At 35.4% G+C, this 21,747-nt stretch overlaps 1 protein-coding gene and 1 pseudogene across 2 annotated transcripts; both read left to right on the top strand.

Moving 5' to 3' along the window:
- Positions 1 to 696: 696 nt before the first annotated feature.
- Positions 697 to 3,926, top strand: LOC147522049 (U4/U6 small nuclear ribonucleoprotein Prp31 homolog; annotated as a pseudogene). The gene is made up of 6 exons (XR_015211952.1): positions 697 to 844; positions 1,039 to 2,030; positions 2,140 to 2,210; positions 2,987 to 3,089; positions 3,246 to 3,321; positions 3,567 to 3,926. The product of XR_015211952.1 is annotated as a U4/U6 small nuclear ribonucleoprotein Prp31 homolog (transcript).
- A 1,176-nt stretch (positions 3,927 to 5,102) lies between these two features.
- LOC147522050 (ras-related protein RABE1a-like) lies at positions 5,103 to 14,454 on the top strand. Its single transcript, XM_086567032.1, has 6 exons — positions 5,103 to 5,319; positions 8,269 to 8,348; positions 13,736 to 13,753; positions 13,833 to 13,895; positions 13,976 to 14,068; positions 14,156 to 14,454. The coding sequence occupies exons 1-6, from the start codon at positions 5,103 to 5,105 to the stop codon at positions 14,237 to 14,239; spliced, it is 555 nt and encodes a 184-aa protein (XP_086423158.1). The 3' UTR covers positions 14,240 to 14,454.
- Positions 14,455 to 21,747: the final 7,293 nt, after the last annotated feature.

The raw sequence follows: 21,747 nt of genomic DNA on the forward strand, positions 1-21,747 counted from the left end.
ACATTTCCAATCCTTAAAAATCAGAAGGTGAAGCACTAATTCGAGGAGCTATAAATTCACAAAAAGATTACTTTTTTATTTAATACCAACTAAATTATTTTCACTAATTTATTACCCATATCAAAAAAGTTACTTGGTTAACTTAAGAGTCGTTGTGTTTCCTGAACAATGAAAACAAACAATCAACGGTTTAAAAAAAATGGGCTCTTTTAAGAAGGAAGATTGAAAGAAGGATTGAGAAGTTTGAAAAGAAGCAAACCTTGATGATTCTTCGAGGTAGATTGTTGCTCGCCATTGAAATTCAAGAAACAGGGAGAGAAAGTGAAAGTGAAATTGAAAGAAAGTAGACAGAGACTATTTTTTTTTTTTTAATATTAGCTTTCGTTTTGTTTTTTGTTGTTTTTTTTTTTTTGAGAAAAATAGAAGAAAGGTTTGGGGTTTGACTAAGGGAAAAGGTTATCTGTTTTGGGTTATTACTATTAATGGCGAACAATTGTAAAAATAGGGCGTGCATTTCATTTTTTTTCCTGCCGAATAATTGTAAAAGCTGAGGTGCTAGCTCAGAGAAAAAAAAAGAGCTGAGGTGGCTTTTTGGGAGCATTGTGGATTGTTCAGTATTAATAGTCTTTGATAAGTGAGTTAGTCCACCTGGTTGACTCAGGGTCAGGATTATCTCTGGACCAAAGTATAAATAGAAACCATCTAAATGTGGACCACGTGGTTACCGAAAAAGAATTGGAAAAAAACGACTATATATAATACAAGAGAGCTTCTAGGGCATCGATATTCCTTTTTTTTTATGGTTTGCTAGCCTGAGCGTGGAATCGAGATGGACAACACTGAGGTATGTTTACTACACACTTGATGATTTGATTTTACTGGAACGTGTCAATTGATTTTGTTCGCAATTTTATCGACGGCAGATTAAATTTCATTCTGCTTTGTTGAAATTGTTAGTTACTTAACAATGTTTCATAGTTTGAATCTGATTTAAAACTTATTGTCCTTTTCATTCATTTTGTTTTAATTTATTTCTAGGACATAATTGGTGATTCTTTCTTAGCTGATCTGGACGATTTGAGTTTTTGTGACTCAAAAGAAGAAGACATGAATGTCAGTGTGAATTATGATGACCTTGAGAGCGTTTCAAAATTGCAGAAAACACAGGGCTACCTTGACATGATGAAGAAAGTTGAGGATAAACTCGAGAACAAGGGGAATATGTCAGACCTAGGCGATGATAATTTAGAATACAAGCTTATAGTTGAGTGTAATGCCCTATCTGCTGATATCGACAGTGAGATTGTTACTGTCCACAATTTCATTCGCAGCCACTACCGACACAAGTTTACAGAACTTGAGTCCCTAGTACCTCACCCAGTTGATTATGCTCAAGTCGTAAAGAAGATCGGAAACGAAACCGATTTAACCTTGGTTGATCTGCAAGGCCTTTTGCCTTCAGATTCTATTATGGCTGTTATAGCGTCCACTACTAGCGGGAAACCGCTGCCTGAAGAAAACCTCAAGAAGACAATTGATGCGTGTGATTGCATCCTCTCTCTTGATTTGGGAAAAAATAAGGTCCTTGAATTTCTTGAGAGTATATTGGGATATGTTGCACCTAATCTTGCTGTCTTAGTTGGAAGTGCTGTTGCTGCCAAGTTACTTGGGACTGCTGGAGGTCTACCGGCTTTAGTGAAGATGCCTGCTTGTAAGGTCCAACTTCTTGGTGCAGAAGAAAAGATTCTGGCAGGACTTTCTTCTGCACACGTAGGCTTTTTACAGGAAACAGATATCTTGCAAGGCACACCTCCTCTTTTAAACCAGCGTGCCTGCCGGATATTGGCTAGTCAATAAGTGGTTGCTGCACGGATGGACTTTACGAGATGCAATCCAACAGGTAATACTGGAAGGCAGTTCAGGAAACAGATTCTGAAGAAGATTGAGAAGTGGCAAGAGCCTCTGCCTGTTCGAGATGCTGACCATAAAAAGAAGAGAGGCGGTGGTCGTATCAGTAAGAAGAAGCATAGGTAGAGTTACTCCACCTCCCCCCTTTTGGTTTGTTTTAATTATTTATTTTTTGTACTACTTTTGTGTTTTTCGTATTGGGATTAACTTTTTTTCAATCACATCTTTTAGGTATGGAGTGACAAATACAAGGGAGCTTGTCAACCAAATACAGTTTGGATTGCCAGAGGAAAGTTTTTTAGGTAATATAAGAGGTGTCTTTGCCTTTTCATTCAAGGGAGTCGATGAATGATCTGCATGTGGTACGATAATTAAGTTCTAGTGCAATACCTATCTACTAATAAACATGCAAATTAATAAATAAATAAATGTGGTAAGAAATATAAGCTCTACTGCAAGGACTGATTGAGTATAGATTATCCAGGTCAAGTCTATCAAAGTTCATTGTGCCTTGGTAGCTGAAGTAAGGAGCTCTAATGTTCATTGTATCGTTTATATTTCCTGGATCAAGTTATAAAGTTTTCTTTTGTATTTTAGTTTGATAAAAGAAAAGGGTTAATACCAATTTATTAGCTATGCCGTACTTAGTTATGACTTGTGAATTGTGATGCTGTAAAGCAAGATAACAACCTTCTAGAGAGGCATGGGACATGCAATATTTAATTTTGTCAGGGTATTTTTTTCATTAGCTGCACAGTGTTAATATGATCTCTTCCTCATTATTGAGATAATTGAAGTCTTTCTTGGCAAGGATTTCTCTGCTATGGCCTATGGGTGTTTGTGGGTTGCTTTATAAGTTCATCTTAGCTGGTCAATTTTTCCCATATATATTGCCTCATCTTTTGCTACTTACAGCTGGGGGTACAGTACTACAGTTCCTTGTTATTCATATTTTTATATGCTTTCTGATACTTGATTGGGTTTCTAGATGTTTTAGAAGTTAATGGATTAATATTCTCGAGGAGTTTTTTTTTTTTTTTTTTTTCCTCTGACTGCTGTAATCCTCTCCTTCATGTAGATGATAGATTTGGGGAAGGTTATGGTATGCTTGGTCCATCTGGAAGTGAGGAGGTCCGACTACCAATCCGTTGGAGACGATTAGTGGCACACTTTACAAAGAAGTACGCTTTTTTTTTGCTGTCCTGCTATTAGTGCTTTATTCTTGATGTGGAATGCTATTGATGTTCACCGTAATTTCTTCATGTATTATATCATCGATATTTTTCTTTTGTTTGCTTACCTTGCTTCGTGATCTCATACTTACTTGTTGATTTCAGGTTCAAGGACATGCACGTTGTGAGGAGTGGTGCTTCCACAGGATTTACTTCATGTCAGGCATTTACTCATGCGCAGGTGACTATCGAGATATATTATCCTTTGTTGTATTAAACTATTTATCATATCATATAAAGAATGCTTGACTTCTTCAACTGCTTCAAGACAGGGCCTATTAAGGTTGATGGTCCTCAACTCCTAGTTATGACTTGAGTAGGGTTTGGCTTGAAATTGATTTTAATAGAGCCCTGATCTCAATTTGCATTTGCTTAATTCCAACTTTTTAACTTTCCCTTTGATAAGTTGTTGGTATCTCTCTGCAGGGAATTTAGCTCACTAATCCCCAGGTCCTTGTAAACCCGTTCGGCAGCTGAATGCTATTGGAGATCAATAGGAGATGAATATGAAGGCAACTGGCTATCGATTATCTTGTTTCCAATGGCCTGATTATGGGAGATTATTGATGTACTCCTGTAACAGTTTGGGAACCGATCCTCTATGCTCTTTGAAATGTAAACTGCAATGTAAAAGCGAACTGATTTTGTAGAGAGGAATAGTCAAAGTAAATTTCTGTTGTATGGAACTTAATCGTTTTTCCTATTCCATGTCATAAATTTCTTCTGTACGGAACTTAATCGTTTTTCCTATTCCATGTCATTATAGAGTTTACCTTCAGTGTCTAACATGTGGTTTCATTCCCGCTAAATTAGTGTCTACACTTCGCACTTGTGGAGTTGTGGCATGTGTTTATCTATCTATTTATCAGTGTCCGATGATGCATGCTTTATTTTTATCTTTTTCTTCGATTCAGGGATAATGGTAAACCTTTTATCAAAGAAGCGAGCTGCATATAGGAAAATTATGAGACATACTACGGCAATTGGCAATTGGTTTGACTAATGACGATGACTAATGAGAATGACTTGGTCAGTAGCTTTGAAGTCTTTGATAGGCCACAAGGTCAAGAGGAGCATTTCTTCCTATACATATCAATACCATTGCACCCTGAAATTATACATTTGGAAGAATCTTTTAGTTCTTCCAAGAATGCGTTTTCTTTGTCCACTCCCCTTGTTACTGTAGTAGGTGAGAGCTGATAGCCTGAATGCCTGATATCAAATGATCAGGGTGACATTCTAGACACACTTTATATAATTATTTATACTGTATATTTCCAACTCTCGACAGACATCCTTGAGGGGACATTCATCAACCAGTTGCATGACACACTGGAATAACTCATTTGTGAAAACAATGGATATTCATCTAACCAAGTCAGTAAGGCATTAATCAACTCATTGTGAATGGGGAAATGGTTATTCTAGAAAAAAAAACAAAAAACTCATTGTGTCCTGACTAATTTCGAAAGAAAGTAAGGGATATTTTCAAGTCAACAAGAACGAACATTCTTACAAGCTGTCAAATTGATTAGGTTCACTATTACTCAAAAGAGTCAAAACCAGTCAATGTGCCATTTGTTTTCCACCAGAAAAAGATGCAGTGTCTAACGTTGGATTTCGACTGTCTGCTATGTCCATGACGAGGTCTTAGACGTGTTTCCAAGTTGTAAACTGTAAAAATTGAAATCCCCAATAATGGATCATCTGGGAACTCAAATACTAGACTTTGTTGGTTTTTCTGTACCCAGTGGTGTTTGGTTAAGGGAAGTTTAGGTCCACCCACACCCACTCTCACCCCTCTCTTTTCATAATCGCTATTTCCACCCCTTCAATTCCCTCACCCAAAAATCCATACTAGCCACTTTAACCCTCCCCGACACAAAAAACACTCCCCATCCTTTGTCTACACTATTCCTAACTCTGTTAATTACCATTCAGTCCTCCACCATCCCATCGGAAATGTTACGTGCCGTTGTGAAATTTATATTAGACAAAATTAACCCTAAGAAGGTATTGATATTGGGTTCAGTACAAAGCCGTAACTATCGTGGAAAACTTGTCCCTGACGAGGAAATGATGTTTAAGTTGGAGACATTGGAAGAAAAGAAGAGTGGGGGTGGTTTGATGGTTAAGGGTGTGGATTATTTTCCGTCTGGGAGTTTGATTGATGGATTGGGTGCGGCGGTTTTGGGGCAATGTCATGTTAGGAAGATTACAGGGAGTTTGTTTGTCAGAGGGATTCAAATCGTGGGATTGTTTTGAAATTAGTGTTGACTTTAGGCTAGAATCCCCGTTCCTCATATTTTCCGTGGTAGAATATAATAAAAAATAATCCCAATAATATTATATGCACATGGGGAGACGTTTAGAGAACTCAATTGCAAGATAGTTTAGAGACCAAGTTTTATTTATGTAACTCAACCTGATTATGATTACTTTATATTTTGTTTGTTTTTTAATGTAATTTGTCAAGATTAATTATTTTAAATAAAGTTTCATCTTGATATTATTTTTGGGTACTTTTAATATATTTTAGGGAAGTCTAATCACCGCCAATATCTTATCTATGTATAAATCAATGAAATATGATTTATGCTCAGTACAGATTTTGACTACAATGTGATTAGTACACTTAGTACAATTCTATACAGAGAGCTTACCTTAACAAAAATATCTCTATTAGATGTTAGCTATTTTGCAAAATAGGTTAGAGGATTTTTTTTTCTTCTTCTTCAGTGATGGGAAACCAATCCTATACTACTTTGCTATGTGAAATGCACGATAAATTCAATCCCAACTCATCTGAAATCAATAGATAATCCGTAAGGGAAACCAATAATATCGTCGAGTGCCATCTCACATAGTATATATATATATATATATATATATATATATATATATATATATATATATATATATATATATATATATATATAATAAGCCTCAATCTAGCGTCACATTTTTGTGTGAGTGGGTACAATGAGGCATCCAACATCGACCAATTAACCTTGGTAGCATATGGAAGACGTACAAACTTCTACACATGGGAATCTAGGATGCATAACGTAACAATATTTTTAGTCAGTTGGTTATGTATTCTTCTTTTTCGTGTGTAGTTAAACAAATTTGGGGTGAATGTTCGAAGAAAATGTCAAGGCATAATGAAAAATGTACAACCTTTTACATTGTTCCTCGGAGCCTCAAGAACTACAAATGCTCGAGCTTTATACATATGGAAGAATTGCTAAATGCCTAAACCAATAAACAATGTGTAAGTATTACAAGGGATAGAGGTAGGGCAGGGAACGGGTCAGATACCAGTTAGATATTCCAATATCCGAATCATCCGAATCTTAATAAAAAAAAATTGAAATCCCCAATAATGGATCATCTGGGAACTCAAATACTAGACTTGTTGTTTTTTCTGTACCCAGTGGTGTTTGGTATCCGGTGATTCTGGTCTCTTTATGCTGTATTCCACCCACACCCACTCTCACCCTCTCTTCTCATAACCGCTATTTCCACCCCTTCAATCCACGTCATCAATTCCCTCACCCAAAAATCCATACTAGCCACTTTAACCCTCCCCGACACAAAAAAAACTCTCCATCCTTTGTCTACACTATTCCTAACTCTGTTAATTACCATTCAGTCCTCCACCATCCCATCGGAAATGTCACGTGTCGTTGCGAAATTTATATTAGACGAAATTAACCCTGAGAAGGTATTGATATTGGGTTCAGTACAAAGCCGTAACTATCATGGAAAACTTGTCCCTGATGAGGAAATGATGTTAAGTTGGAGACATTGGAAGAAAAGAAGAGTGGGGGTGATTTGATGGTTAAGGGTGTGGATTATTTTCCGTCTGGGAGTTTGATTGATGGATTGGGTGCGGAGGTTTTGGGGCAATGTCAGGTTAGGAAGATTAGAGGGAGTTTGTTTGTTAGAGGGATTTGAGTCGTGGGATTGTTTTGAAATTAGTGTTGACTTTAGGCTAGAATCCCCGTTCCTCATATTTTCCGTGGTAGAATATAATAAAAAATAATCCCAGTAATATTATATGCACATGGGGAGACGTTTAGAGAACTCAATTGCAAGATAATTTGAAGACCAAATTTTATTTATGTAACTCAACTACTCAACCCGATTATGATTACTTTATATTTTGTTTGTTTTTTAATGGAATTTGTCAAGATTAATTATTTTAAATAAAGTTTCATCTTGATATTATTTTTGGGTACTTTTAATATATTTTAGGGGAGTCTAATCACCACCAATATCTTATCTATGTATAAATCAATGAAATATGATTTATGCTCAGTACAGACTTTGACTACAATGTGATTAGTACAATTCTATATAGAGAGCTTACCTTAACAAAAGATCTCTATGAGATGTTAGCTATTTTGCAAAATAGGTTAGAGGATTTTTTTTTTCTTCAGTGATGGGAAACCAATCCTATACTACTTTGCTCGTTGAAATGCACGATAAATTCAATCCCAACTCATCTGAAATCAATAGATAATCCGTAAGGGAAACCAATAATATTGTAGCGCGCATGTCTAACATAGTATATATATATAGCGTCACATTTTGTGTGTGCAGAGTGGGTACAATGAGGCATCCAACGTCGACCAATTAACCTTGGTAGTATGTGGAAGACGTACAAACTTTCACACATGGGAATCTAGGATGCATAGCGTAACAATATTTTTAGGATGCATAGCGTAACAAATTTGGGGTGAATGTTCAAAGAAAATGTCAAGGCATAATGAAAAATGTACAACCTTTTACATTGTTCCTCGGAGCCTCAAGAACTACAAATGCTCGAGCTCTATACATATGGAAGAATTGCTAAATGCCTAAACCAATAAACAATGTGTAAGTATTACAAGGGATAGAGGTAGGGTAGGGAACGGGTCGGATACCAGTCAGATATTCCAATATCCGAATCTTAATCCAATTTTTTTGCAAATATATCTACATCACCCATAACCTCAACAACAACAACAGCAGAGAAAACAGAAGAATTTTCGTTCTTTTTATCTTCTCCAAAGATTCTTTGTCAATTATATATATATATATATATATATTTTAAAATCCTCTCTTATTTGTGAGTTTGTAGACATTAGGAATTGGATTCGGAACATTGAACAACATGCATCCGATAATGTGAACAAAATATTAGTAGGAAACAAGGCTGACATTGTCACACCCCAAATTTCCAGCCAATATTTAAAACAATGATATTCAATCATGTGGAAACCCGGGGTGAAACAAACCCAATACCCTATTATCAAACATGATATAAAAAAAAACTGAAATCAAAAGAAAATTAAAAGGAACAACTCTTCATTACATTATTAAACTACAAAGAAACTAACCAACTCTACTCAAAACAAAACCGTACACTTTAGAAAAACTTAAACTAGAAGACTCCAAGAGCAACTCCAAATCACGTGTCCACATCCACTCCACTCCACCATCTATGTTTCCAAGAACACACCCACGTTGCAAAACAAAGCAAACATGGGTCAGCAAATTGAATTTGTTGGTATGAGTAAGACTAAATATAAAATAGCAATACGTTCATATCTTTCGAATAAAGAAATATAATATTCAATCATTTCAACTTGGAAGACAAGTTAGTTCCATATTCTCAAAACGGCATGTAGTTTCTTCCCAAGTAAGATTTTACCCCCGAAAACAGGGATGAAGGTTTATCTCTTTACTTTTCCTATCTCCACTAATCTTTATTCTTTTTATTTTTATCTATTATTATTATTATTATTATTATTATTATTATTATTTATTGTACTAGGAAAATAAAAAAAAACGTGGTGTTATAATATACACACCTTAAAGGAATCTGGTCCCGAGATTCTAAGAAAGAATATAGATCAACCAAGCAAACACTACGCCAAACAATAAATCTTCATAGACTCTAAAGTTAACAGATTATATCCCAACAACTAAGCTTTATGAAAATAATCTAAAACATGTCATGAAGATTTATTAAACACGTCATTTACAACTTGCATATAGAATTCATGATAAACATATATAAGAAATGAAATATAGGTGTATACCTAAGTATACACACCTTAAAAAGAATACACATATACAATAACGTATAACCTTACCTGTGGACATACGTAAATTAAAACCACGTAATGAGAAACACCACTTTATACGAAAATGCATAAGAACAAAATCCAAAACGATAATAAAACAAACTTGAAAACAACAAGAAACTTAACACCACAAAGAAACAATCTTACCACCCATATACTACAATCCAAGGATCACCTAGACCTTCTCATTCTAGGCTAACCTAAGCTCCGATACCAAACTGTCACACCCCAAATTTCCAGACAATATTTAAAATAATGATATTTAATCATCTGGAAACCCGGGGTGAAACAAAACCCAATACCCAGTTATCAAACACGATATAAAAAAAAAATTGAAATCAAAAGAAAACTAGAAGGAACAACTCTTCATCACATTCTTAAACTATAAAGAAACTAACTAACTCTATTACATCTGTCTCAAAACAAAATCGTACACTTCAGAAAAACTTAAACCATAAGACTCCAAGAGCAACTCCAAATCACGTGTCCTCATCCACTGCACTCCACCATCTATGTATCCAAGAACACACCTGTCACACCCCAAATTTTCATAAAATCTAAAATAGGGAATTTTCCAGGATATAAATATCTCAATCGTCACCCTATTCAATCATCTGAAAACTCAGGATGAAACGAAACCCTAATAACCCATTTTTTCCCAAAATTAACTCACAGTATAAAAACCACTTACATTCCACTTATTAAATACACATATGATCACTTATTTAAATATGAGTTTTATACCCTTTATCTTTAAGCCAGTATGTCGTCTTAGGGTAGGATATTTACGTCCGTGCATACAAGACTAACGGATCCTACCCCTCCGTGATTAGCTCCGACTATCAGCTATCTATCAGAAAAACCTTCATTTTCGTCTCTCCGTAAATTTTTTTTTCTGTATAAAACTCTCTGTGTTTTTAAAAACTCCGTGTGAACTCCTTTTTGTTTTCAAACCCCTCTAAAAACAAGGAAGGAAGGTTTATCTCTTAACCCTACTGGGTTTCCTATCCTTACTAATATCTATCTTATTTTTTATTTTATATTATTATTATTATGGTACTAGGAAAAGTAAAAGTAAAACACAGGGTGTTATAATATACACACCTTAAAAGGATCTCGTCCCGAGATTCAAGGTAAAGTGTAGATTAACCAAACAAACAGTACGTCAAACAATAAATCTTTATAGAGTAGAAAGTTAACAGATTATATCCCAACAACTAAACTTTAAGTAATAATGTAGAACATGTCAGCAGGGAAATTAAAGTAAACACCTCATTTACAGCTTGCACCCAATGATCATAGTAAACCAATATCAGAAATGAGACATACGTGTATACACAAGTATACACACCTTAAAGGAATACACATATACAATATCATATAGATAGGCATACTAATGTGCAAATCACATACTTTGAAAGTGTGTCCATATACGTATAGAACCCAAGAAATACGTGTATAAGCTAGCATACACAACTCAAAAGAATAAACGTAATTAGTTTCTTCAATTGCCAACACTTAAGTAAACTCATTATTTCTCAATTTAGCAAAACTCATATTCTTCGAGTTAAACCATACTAAGAAGGCAAGGTAGTTCCTCTCACACCGAGGCAGTTAGTTCCACTCTTAGTATTTCCCAACTAATCCAAGGCATTTAACAATACATATACATATAATAATTTCCTTTTCAGCGATCTTCCTTGTCAAAACTATTCGTTTAAAAACTCATATATTTCATCTACCATCTTGGTGTTTACAAATATATTAACATTTCTCTCAATGTCTCACGAACACCACATGTCCGAAATTGAATATATAAAACGTATAGGCTGATTCATATCATCAACGACCTACACTATGTCCACCATCACATAGGATCAAACACCTATAATGTGAGGCATGCACACTGGCTCACACACCAACGATATGCAAGTATACACTAGTTCACACACCAACGATGCATATAAGCTCTCTACCATCACATAGGATCAAACACCAATGATGTGTGGTATGCACTATGGATCACACTCCAACGGTGTACATGTATACACTTGATCAAACTCCAACGATGCATACAGAGAGATGTTATGTATATTGGATCACACACCAACGATATACATAACTTGGACAATATCAACAATTCCAAATCCAACCTTTACCAAAGGGTTTCTTTATTCCAATTTACTCAAATATGAAATTTTAAAATAACAATTTTTTCTTTAGCCAATACTTACTTAAAATAGAAAACTCAATTAGGAAAACAACACTATAACATGCTGAATAATTTCGATTCTAAATTTCATAAGAAACTAACCGTTAAAACAACCAGCATTTTATTTTCATAATCATACGATAAATTTTTACATGCTAAGTACCAATAGAGGAACTAGTAAACAACAAATTTAAACATACCTAACATTAACCAGTGCAGTTCTTAACATAGTGTCCCAACTGTCCACATTTATAACATTTGCCTATTAGTTCATTTGGTTTAGAACATCTTCGAATAGTATGCCCAGCTTCCCCAGAGTTCAAACAATTACCATTAAATTTCTTTAGCGAAGTACTAACGTCTTTATTCACATGCTTACTTGTTTGCCTATTATATGGGTGATGCCGACTTTTTCTCTGCCCTTGACGTGGTTGATTAGAAATAAGGTGTAAGCTGACTTGTTTTGGGGCATTCTCTTTAAACCTTTCATCTTTGGATTAATTATCCAATTGTTCATATTTTAATGCCAAATCTAACACGCGATCGAACGTTTCTGAATCAAAGGGTATCAAATAACTCGATAGATATGGCTCTAGTCCACGGATGAACTTCTGGTTCTTCTTTACTTGGGGTATCCACTAGATAAGGAGCATACCTCGATAGTTCATTGAACTTAGTCACGTACTTTGTAACAGTTTTCCCTCCTTGGGTCAGATTAAAGAATTTCTCAGTTAATTGCTCCTTAACAACATTAGGAACAAACCTTCCCTCAAATCTTACCTGGAAATCCTCCCAAGTCATAGTTCCTACATCCACATTATCCTTGATAGACCTCCACCAAAATAAAGTTGACCCCTCCAATTGATGAGAAGCCAACTCCTGCTTCTGCACCTCAGTGAGTTACATCTTAGCAAACACGGACTCACATATAGTAACCCATTTCTTAGTATCAATGGCCCCTTTCTCTCCCTTGAATTTCTGGCCTCCTAAAGTTGCAAAATCGTTGTTTCTCCTAGCAAAAGGATCACCTAGATTAGCATGTTGACCACTCTGAATGGTTTGCACCAACTGAGTTAATATTGCTCCCAAATCAACACATATGGTATTACTTCCAGTACCAGTAATGTCATTGTAATCTCTAGCCATCACCTTAAAACAAAACGGACTTCTATTAGTACTCCAAACATCTTAAACTCAAACACACCCAATCACCACATTCCGAGGATCATCTAGACCTTCCAAATCTAGGCTAACCTAAGCTCTGATGCCAAGCTGTCACACCCCAAATTTCTAGAAAATCTAAAATAGGGAATTTTCCAAGATATAAATATCTCAATCGTCACCCTATTCAATCATCTGAAAACTCAAGATGAAACGAAACCCAAATAACCTATTTTTTTCCAAAATTAACTCAGTATAAAAACCACTTACATTCCACTTATTAAATACACATATGATCACTTATTTAAATATGAGTTTTATACCTTTTACCTTTAAGCCAGCACGTCATCTTAGGGTAGGATATTTACGTCCCTGCATACAAGACTAACGGATCCTGCCCCTCTGTGATTAGCTCCGACTATCAGCTATCTATTAGAAAAACCTTCATTTTTCTCTCTCCGTAAAACTTTTTTTTTTCTCTGTATAAAACTCTCTGTGTTTTTAAAAACTCCGTGTGAACTCCTTTTTGTTTTCAAACCCCCCTAAAAACAAGGAAGGAAGGTTTATCTCTTAACCCTACTAGGTTTCTTATCCTTACTAATATCTATCATATTTTTTGTTTTATATATTATTATTATTATTATTATTATTATTATTATGGTACTAGGAAAAGTAAAAGTAAAACACGGGGTGTTATAACACCCACGTTGCAAAACAAAGCAAACATGGGTCAACAAATTGAATTTGCTGGTATGATGAGTAAGACTAAATATAAAATAGTAATACGTTCATATCTTTCGAATAAAGAAATATACTATTCAATCATTTCAACTTGAAAGACAAGTTAGTTCCGTATTCTCAAAATGGCATGTAGTTTCTTCCTAAGTAAGATTTTACTACCGAAAACAGGGATGAAGGTTTATCTCTTTACCTTTCCTATCTCCACTAATCTTTATCCTTTTTATTTTTATCTATTATTATTATTATTATTATTATTATTATTATTATTATTATTATTATTATTATTATTATTATTATTATTATTTATTGTACTAGGAAAATAGAAAAAACGGGGTGTTATAGACATGGATGAGAGCAAGAGGGTAACACCAAACTTGGATCAAAATGTCAAATTCCCCAAGAGTTTTCTAAATTGGGCCTGATTGATTTTTTTTAAACTAGGTTGTGCCAACTTCTAGGGGTCAAGCCCTTGCTGATGAATATAGCATCAAGTTCTTCGAGACGGTAAGTTCATACCAGTATCACATTTCATCCTACTAACCCATTGTCAACATATTGACCCACACGAAACCTGTTTTATGCAGAGTGCAAAAACTAACCTGAATGCAGAGCAGGTTTTCTTTTCTATTGCAAGGGATATAAAACAAAAACTTGCAGAAAGTGATTCTAAAGTTGAGGTACACTCTACTCTTTGAACCAATTCGTGGAATGAGGATTAATACCTGGAACAGTGTGTTCTGACTCATTTATTCTTGTTTTTTCAGCCCCAGACCATTAAGATTAGTAAACCTGATCCCGGCAAAGGTTTGAGTACAGTTACTGAGAGATCAGCTTGCTGCGGTTCCTAAAGTTGTTCAGTCAATAATGATTGTTCTGGAAATTCTAGAGTTCATACTATAATCTAACTCTTGAGAAAGTCATATGTGGATGCCAATATGTTTCAGGGGGCTCCTTTTGCTCTATTACTCTATTTGTGTTTGTTAAACCTTTGATGTTGTAATTTATCCTGTAGAGTGAATCCTTGGTATACTTTTAGGTGTGGGGATACAAGTTGCTTTTTATGCTTTGTACCTGTAATTGGCTTACTCTTAGGGATGTCCATCTTGCCCGAAACCCAAAACCCGCCCAAAATACCCGCATCGAACCCTGTCCGAACCCGAACCCGAACCCAAACCGAAATACATAGGATAGGATTTGGTCACACTCTAAACCCGGACCGACCCGATAATTTAACCCTAAACCCATTAAAAGGGCTAAAAAACCAGAACCCAAACCCGAACCCGAACTGAACCTGAACTCCAAACCCGATTTCAATTGCATACTACTAATCTCATATAAAAGAACGAGTTAGATAAATATTTGGATTATAATCTCATTCATGTTTACAATGATGAGTTATTTAATATATTGGATTATGCATGTGCCAACTAGCAAAGTCGGTAAAACCTTTAGGTGATGATACCAGAGGTCTGGGGCTCGAACTCCGCCAGCATCAAAGAGTTACTAATCTCATTTAAAACAGGCTTGCCAATGATAATAATAATAATAATAATATATAGCCCGACTCCTAAAAGGACATTAAATAAGTATCAAATCTAAAACACCCACAGCGTCACCTATAAAATGATTTAAAACCTAATCTTTTGTGCATATAATCTACTAACCATAAAGAACATTTCTATAAAAATTCAACTCGTTTGATATTCTCTAACTTAGATAAAATTGTCGTCCACTTTTGAAAATATATATAAAGGTCCAAAAATGTCTAGTTTTTGCAATCACCTTTTGCCAATGTTAAAAATTGTCAAACGAGTTAAATTTTTGTCGAGATGTTCTTTATGGTTAATAGATCATATGCACAAAATATTAGGTTTTAAATTATTTTGTAGGTGAAGTTGTGGGCATTTTAGATTTGGTACTTATTTAAGGTCCTTTTAGGAGCCGGGCTGTATATATATATATATATATATATATATATATATAGGGGCTGGCTACCTTGACAGCTCCAATTGACAACTTATCTTGACAGCTCGTCACGTCCGTTTGATCACAACCCATCCAACGTCCAAGAACTATTCCTTATCAAACAAAGAATTCAGGGTGGGTATAATGGTCATTTTGATTTTCTATTCATAAAAAAAAAAAACCCAACAAAACACTCACGAGACTTCTTCTTCCTCTCTTTCCTCACTCACTCTCTGAGAGAAACCCACACCGGTTTCTTCTTCACAAAAGATCACCCGACTATTCAATTGGAGCCCATTATCTTTCTTTTTCACAAAAAATCACTATACTATTTTTTTGGAATTAGCCATCTCTGTAAACCAAGGTAAGTTAATCTTATTTTATCGTTCTTTTGGTTTTTCCGATTTGTAAGAAGTTAATATTCTTTGCTTTGATATTGTCCTTTTGAACTTAAGTGCTTTCTTTTCGAATTAGAATTCTTAGTTGTTTGTTCTCGAAGAATTGCTCTATAGCCCTCTTTTATACCATAATCGTTTTTTGCTAATTAGAATAGTAGCGTTAAAATTGTCAATTTAATATATGGGAGTCATTAATATCTATTTTGCGTCATTTGATATTTTCTCTGTTTCTTTTTTTGCTAGAAATGGAAGAAAATGTTAGAGCTTTTGTTGGCACTTCTTCTTGTTGTACTGATTCTCAAAGTAATGACGTTAATAAATTAGTTGCCACACACTTAGGTATGAAATTTAATAGTGTTGATGAAGCAAAGATTTACTACGAGAGTTTGGTAAACAGGAGGGATTTGAGATTCGTGTTCGGACTATGGATAAAAACAAGCGGGTGTGGAATTGCCTTCTAGTTGTCTATTGGTTTGCTCACGAGGGGTCCATAACAAGAAAGAAGAAATTGAAGGTGTAGCTTCGAAGTACCGACTATTAGATGTGGTTGCCAAGCTAGAATGTGAGTTACAAAAGAAAACTTGAAGATATATATGATGTGAGTTTGGCTGAAAATCGCCATAGCCATGGTTTAAATCACTCCATCAAAGAGACAATATATGAAAGGTAACAAAAATATGCCTAAAGGCTGCAAAAAGAGTTTGACAGAGGTTTTTCATGACAACGGTATACATGTAGGGAAAGTGGCGTTTTTTTTCCATGGGGATGAGATTGGGTTTCGGAGAAAGCATTGTTGGAACCACCATTATGGTTTGACGAGAAAAATGCCTAAAGATAATGATGTAACAGCCGTGCTTCACTATTTTAAGGCGTAAGAGTGCTGAAAATCCTCGGTTCTACTATCTTTGTTCAATTAGATACAAAAGGTGTAGTAGTAAATTTCTTTTGGGTTGATGGAAGGTCCCGTGTCCAATATGAGTACTTTGGGGATGTCGATCTTTTGATACAACATATAGAACTAATGTTCTGGTATGCCGTTTGCCCTTTTATCGAGAGTCAACCACCACATGCAGTCCATTCAGTTTTGGTTGTGCCCCGCTACTTGATGAAGAAGAAGAGACATTTGTGTGGTTGTTTCAGACATGGCTTGCAGCTATGGGTGGTCGATCCACCAACTTCAATACTTAATCGACCAAGATTTAGCGATGACTGCAGCAGCTTAGAAGAGTTTTCCTACTATTCGACATCGATTTTGTCTTTGGCACATTATGCAGAAATTTTCAGAGAAGTTGTCATTTGTCTACCATAGGCTCGATGCTTTGTGTTCGAGCTTACATATATTATTTGGAAGTCATATAGGATTGTTGATTTTGAAAGTAGGTGGTCCGCACTCATTTGTTGAAGTATAACTTGACTGAAAAATACTTGGTTGACAAAAATATATAAAACCGTGCGTCTTGGGTTCCGGCTTATCACAATGACATTTTTTTTCTTTGGTATGCATACGGTGAAGTGAATCAATGAATTCTCATTATGATTAATTAGTTAGTTCGACGACTACACTTATGGAATTTGTCCATGGTAATGAGAGGTCTTTGGAATCGATAGCCGGAATGAAAGGGAATCGATTACCGTCACCGAACATACTTCTCGCATTGTGGCTAAGGATGCTTTCCTCCTCGAAGCATGCGGTAAAGTTTATACCATTAGTGCTTTCAATAAATTCAAGAAACATTTAGAAAAGGCTAAGATGAAGTATAGAATTGTTGGAGAAGAGATAGACATACATGGAACAGGAATTTATCACGGTGAAGACAAGAGACATTAAGCAAACTTCAATTTGGAAAGTGACTTTTAATAGAGGAACTTTGGAGGGACTTGTGAATGTAAGAATTTTCAGTTCGAAGGATTACTTTGTGCTCACATTTTAAAAGCTTTTTCAAGCGTTATGACATCGAAGAGATTCCAGATCATTTTATTTTGAAGCGGTGGGCCGCAAAAGGCAAACACATCTGAGGCGGTGTTTGATGGTGGACTAGTGGCGGTCATGAAGACCATGAGCCATTAAGAGTTGCCCATTGTATCAAGGTTGCTACTCAATTGGCTTATGATGCATCAACTAGTGTTGAGACATATGCATATTTTATTCAAGATGAGTGAAATGTCTATTGGAGTTTCGAGCTCAAGGAAACTATCAACAAAATGGATGCAATGAATAATGAAGCACCTCCAGTTGAAGAGCCTATAGTTGATACCTCCGCAATAATTTATTTAGTTTGTTTTTTTTATCTTTGCAATGATAAAAATCCTATTTGATTTTAACTCTTAAATCTTCTTTTCAGCTCTTGGTTTTAAATCCCAACATTTCTCAAACGAAGGGAGGAAGAAGAAAAAACGGAGAGAATGAAAGGCCCCGGGAGGAAGCCTTAGAGAATCCAGAAGAATGTGTAAAATCTTGTAATAAGATTGCTAAACCGACTCTCGAAATTGTCGAAAAAATTAAAAACAAGAGTGTGGAATGACATGCTTGTTGAGTGTGGAAGGACCGTTGGTTATGTTCTTACTGTCTTGTTTTTTTGGGTGTTTTTTTTCTAATTGTAAGAATTATAAAACTATGCAATTTTTTGGGAGCTTACACCAATGATTTCGGTTTTTTTTTTATGTCGGATAATTGATACTAGAAAAATGGTATGAGGCAGCTGATCCTAGGTTGTAGAAATCATTGGTGTAAGTCCCAAAAAATTGGATAGTTTTATAATTCTTACAATTAGAAAAAAAACACCAATGATTTCTAATTAGCAATTCAAACAATTCAAACAATTCAAACAATTTAAAAAATTCAAACAATTCAAAAAATTGACATCATTCGTGTTCGTGGTGGCACTTCATTCCAATTTTTTGAATTGTTTGAATTTTAAATTGACTATCCAGTTTTTTGGGAGCTTACAGTGTGGAAGGACCGTCATTTTAAACATGCCTCCACGAACACGAGGAGGATTAAGCACCCAAACCCGAAAAAGAAAATGTAACGAAGTGCCACCAATTCCCATTGTTTATGAACCCAATGAAGAAATCACAAAATCAACAATGAACACTTAATGTTCATACTCTTGTTGGACTATGAACATTCAGTGTTCATACTCTTAGTGGACTATGAACATTGAATGTTCATACTCTTGTTAGACTATGAACATTCGGTGTTCATAGTTGATGCAATCTGATTTGCCAATGATGTCAATGAAGTTAGCATATGATGTGTATGTCAATGAAGTTGACATACGCCAATGAACTGAAAAAGGGTAACAAAGTTCGAGGAAGACATGGACGTGCCCATATTTGATTGGAAATGTCAAAATAAGCATAACCCACAGCTTTGTTGTAGGCACCACCCTCGGTCCCTAAATCCATCATTTAGGTCTTCAAAATCATTTAGGCCTTCAAAAATCCATCATTCTTCAAAAACAAAGAATGTTCATAGCTCATGACTATGAACATTGATTGTTCATAAGATAGTATGGACTATGAACAATCAATGTTCATAGTCATGAGCAATGAACAATTTATGTTCATAGTCATGAGCAATGAACATTCTTTGTTCATATCCATGATTGGACTATGAACAATGATTGTTCATAGTCATGAGCTATAAACATTCTTCGTTCATATCATTCAAAAAATGAGTTGGTGCAATATTGTCAGTGATAGAAAATTAGTCAGTCTAATTAAATAGACTAATCTAACCCTAATTAAACCCATGGCCTTACGCGGTATCGTTGAAAATAGTCAAAACGGGGTCGATCCCCTATCCCGCGGATTTCTGTTTTAGGGACAATTGAATACTAAAATATTACCTAACCTAATTCGACAATGTTGTTTTATAGAAATTTGGAATTACTATTTAACTAAAGCTAATTATTTTAACTACGTTTACTAAAATAATAAATTAAACAATTGAAATTAAACGAACGATTGGAGAGAAATACTAGGACTTTAGATTCCACCACTAAACCTTTTAGTAAATATTTTAAGATTAGGTTTCAATGTTTCAAATTAATAATGAAACATCCTAATGAGAAATCGATGCTTCTCGATTTTATCGTGACAACGCTTAATTGTATATAAAAAAACATCTTTCAAATTCAGCACAAAAGATCAAACGTAAAAGATTATTTGTCTTTTTAAGGCACAAATAATATCCAAATATGATATTGGCAATGGAACTTCGGGCTATGATTATTAGGCGATCGGTTTACACTACCTAGGATGCTTGACATACAAGGTGCACAAACAAAACTAGCTATTAATCGAGAATGCGACAAAAGAAGGTTGAACAGTAAATTGTATATGTGAAACAACCGAAACCCAATCATAAAACAAATACATCAAGGCTAGGGCTTCATCATAGCCCTAGCTTTAAAAGTTTAGCTAGACATAATAACAATTGAACTTAAACAAAGGTAAGGGAAAGAATAACTCATGCGTTCCGGAGCCTCTATTCTCTAGTTCGATCTCCAGTGTTGTGTTCTCCAGCTTCAGCCTCCCTTTCCGTTTTTCTGTGTTGTCCAGCCCCGTTCCGAGAGAGAGCCACACTTCACTGCTCCCAACCAGCGACCTCCACGCTCTGTGCTGGTTTGGTTCTGCCTTCTTTTCCAGCCAAGAGACGCCTTCTTCACTCACTGCTGTTGCCTCTTTCCAGCCCCAAACCTCCCAAATCTGACCTCCTTCATTTGCTTTGTGTTCTACCTTTTCTCGGTAAAACCAGCCCCCAATTGCTCGCGCCCCCTTTCTTCTTTATTTTCACTTGTATATATAGAGGTTTCGGTCTTTAGCAGTGTTTGATTTGGAATGGAACTAGGAGTATCTAATTTGGTAGCGAGATTTTCGAATTCGATCAGTTTTATTTGAATAAGGACTTTCGGCCTTTTGTTCTCTGTTCGTGAAAAATGTTTCTGTTCATGAGCGAAGGGTGGAGAAACATAAGGTTTGATTCGGTGCTCTCATGTGGACATGAACCGGTATGGCCATTAATTGTTAACTGTTCGGTCCAACCTTTTAACTCGGTTACGGGCTTTGGTCACTTGGGCTTAGTCAAGCCGCTAGGAAATAGAGGCCTCTCTATATAGCACAATCATCCAACTTCCAAAGACTTTTCAACCTTGTTCACGATTCATACCATTTCTGCAAAAAAACCAAGGAAACACGATAATCAATACGAAATTATATAAAATAACCGGACTAACTCATATAAAATTGAAGGAATATGTAATAATTGTGACTTATCAAATACCCCCAAACTTACATTTTGCTAGTCCTCGAGCAAAACTAAAACTAAACTAATGACAAAAACAAAAATTCTAACTCACTTTCGTAGGAATCACGATTACACTTAGCATGTGTAACAAGCCTTTAAACCTCTAGGTTACCCCTAGTGGACGAGTTTAGTCTCGTGAGGGTTTTCAGAAATGGTACCCACAAACATTAACATAGTATATAACAAATGGTGATATAATTTTCTCAGAGATAAATTTTTTTTCGCCCACTACTAAACAAGTTCATCAGCAATTGTCACAGTTTACATCATCATTACCAAGACTCATCACTACTTCCAAAGATAGAAATCATTGATTACTACTCCAAAACAAAGCGTGTGTGTGTGTTTAGCCAAACTAATACAATCTCTTATCCAAGTAACGGAATTCCTAACTTACTATCCAAAGAACATATCAACCTCAATCCTCACCATTCATACACTCACAAGAAAGTCTCTCTCTTAGATAAGTTTTCAATTTTACCTCGTATGATGAGGAAATGAGTAAAATAATAGAACATCCCACATACTTAGCGGAAAAGATCTTTAACTTATGAAATTTCAAAACAAATTAGTCTCATGGAAAGAACATCAATCACATGTGAAGTGTCCGTCCTTCACTTTAGCATCCTCTCACCTATTCTACACTTCATATCATACTTTTTGTGATAAGTCCTGGTATTAA

The sequence above is a fragment of the Coptis chinensis genome, chromosome 1 (assembly GCF_015680905.1).
Source record: "Coptis chinensis isolate HL-2020 chromosome 1, ASM1568090v1, whole genome shotgun sequence".
In the NCBI taxonomy this organism is placed as follows: domain Eukaryota; kingdom Viridiplantae; phylum Streptophyta; class Magnoliopsida; order Ranunculales; family Ranunculaceae; genus Coptis; species Coptis chinensis.

Coding starts and splice junctions, on each gene's coding strand:
- LOC147522050 (XM_086567032.1), top strand. CDS start 5,103: ATGTTACGTGCCGTTGTGAAATTTATATTAGACAAAATTAACCCTAAG. Junction 5,320..8,268: donor GAGTTTGATTGATGGATTGG/GTGCGGCGGTTT, acceptor GTGAGTTTGTAG/ACATTAGGAATTGGATTCGG. Junction 14,069..14,155: donor AAAGTGATTCTAAAGTTGAG/GTACACTCTACT, acceptor TTGTTTTTTCAG/CCCCAGACCATTAAGATTAG.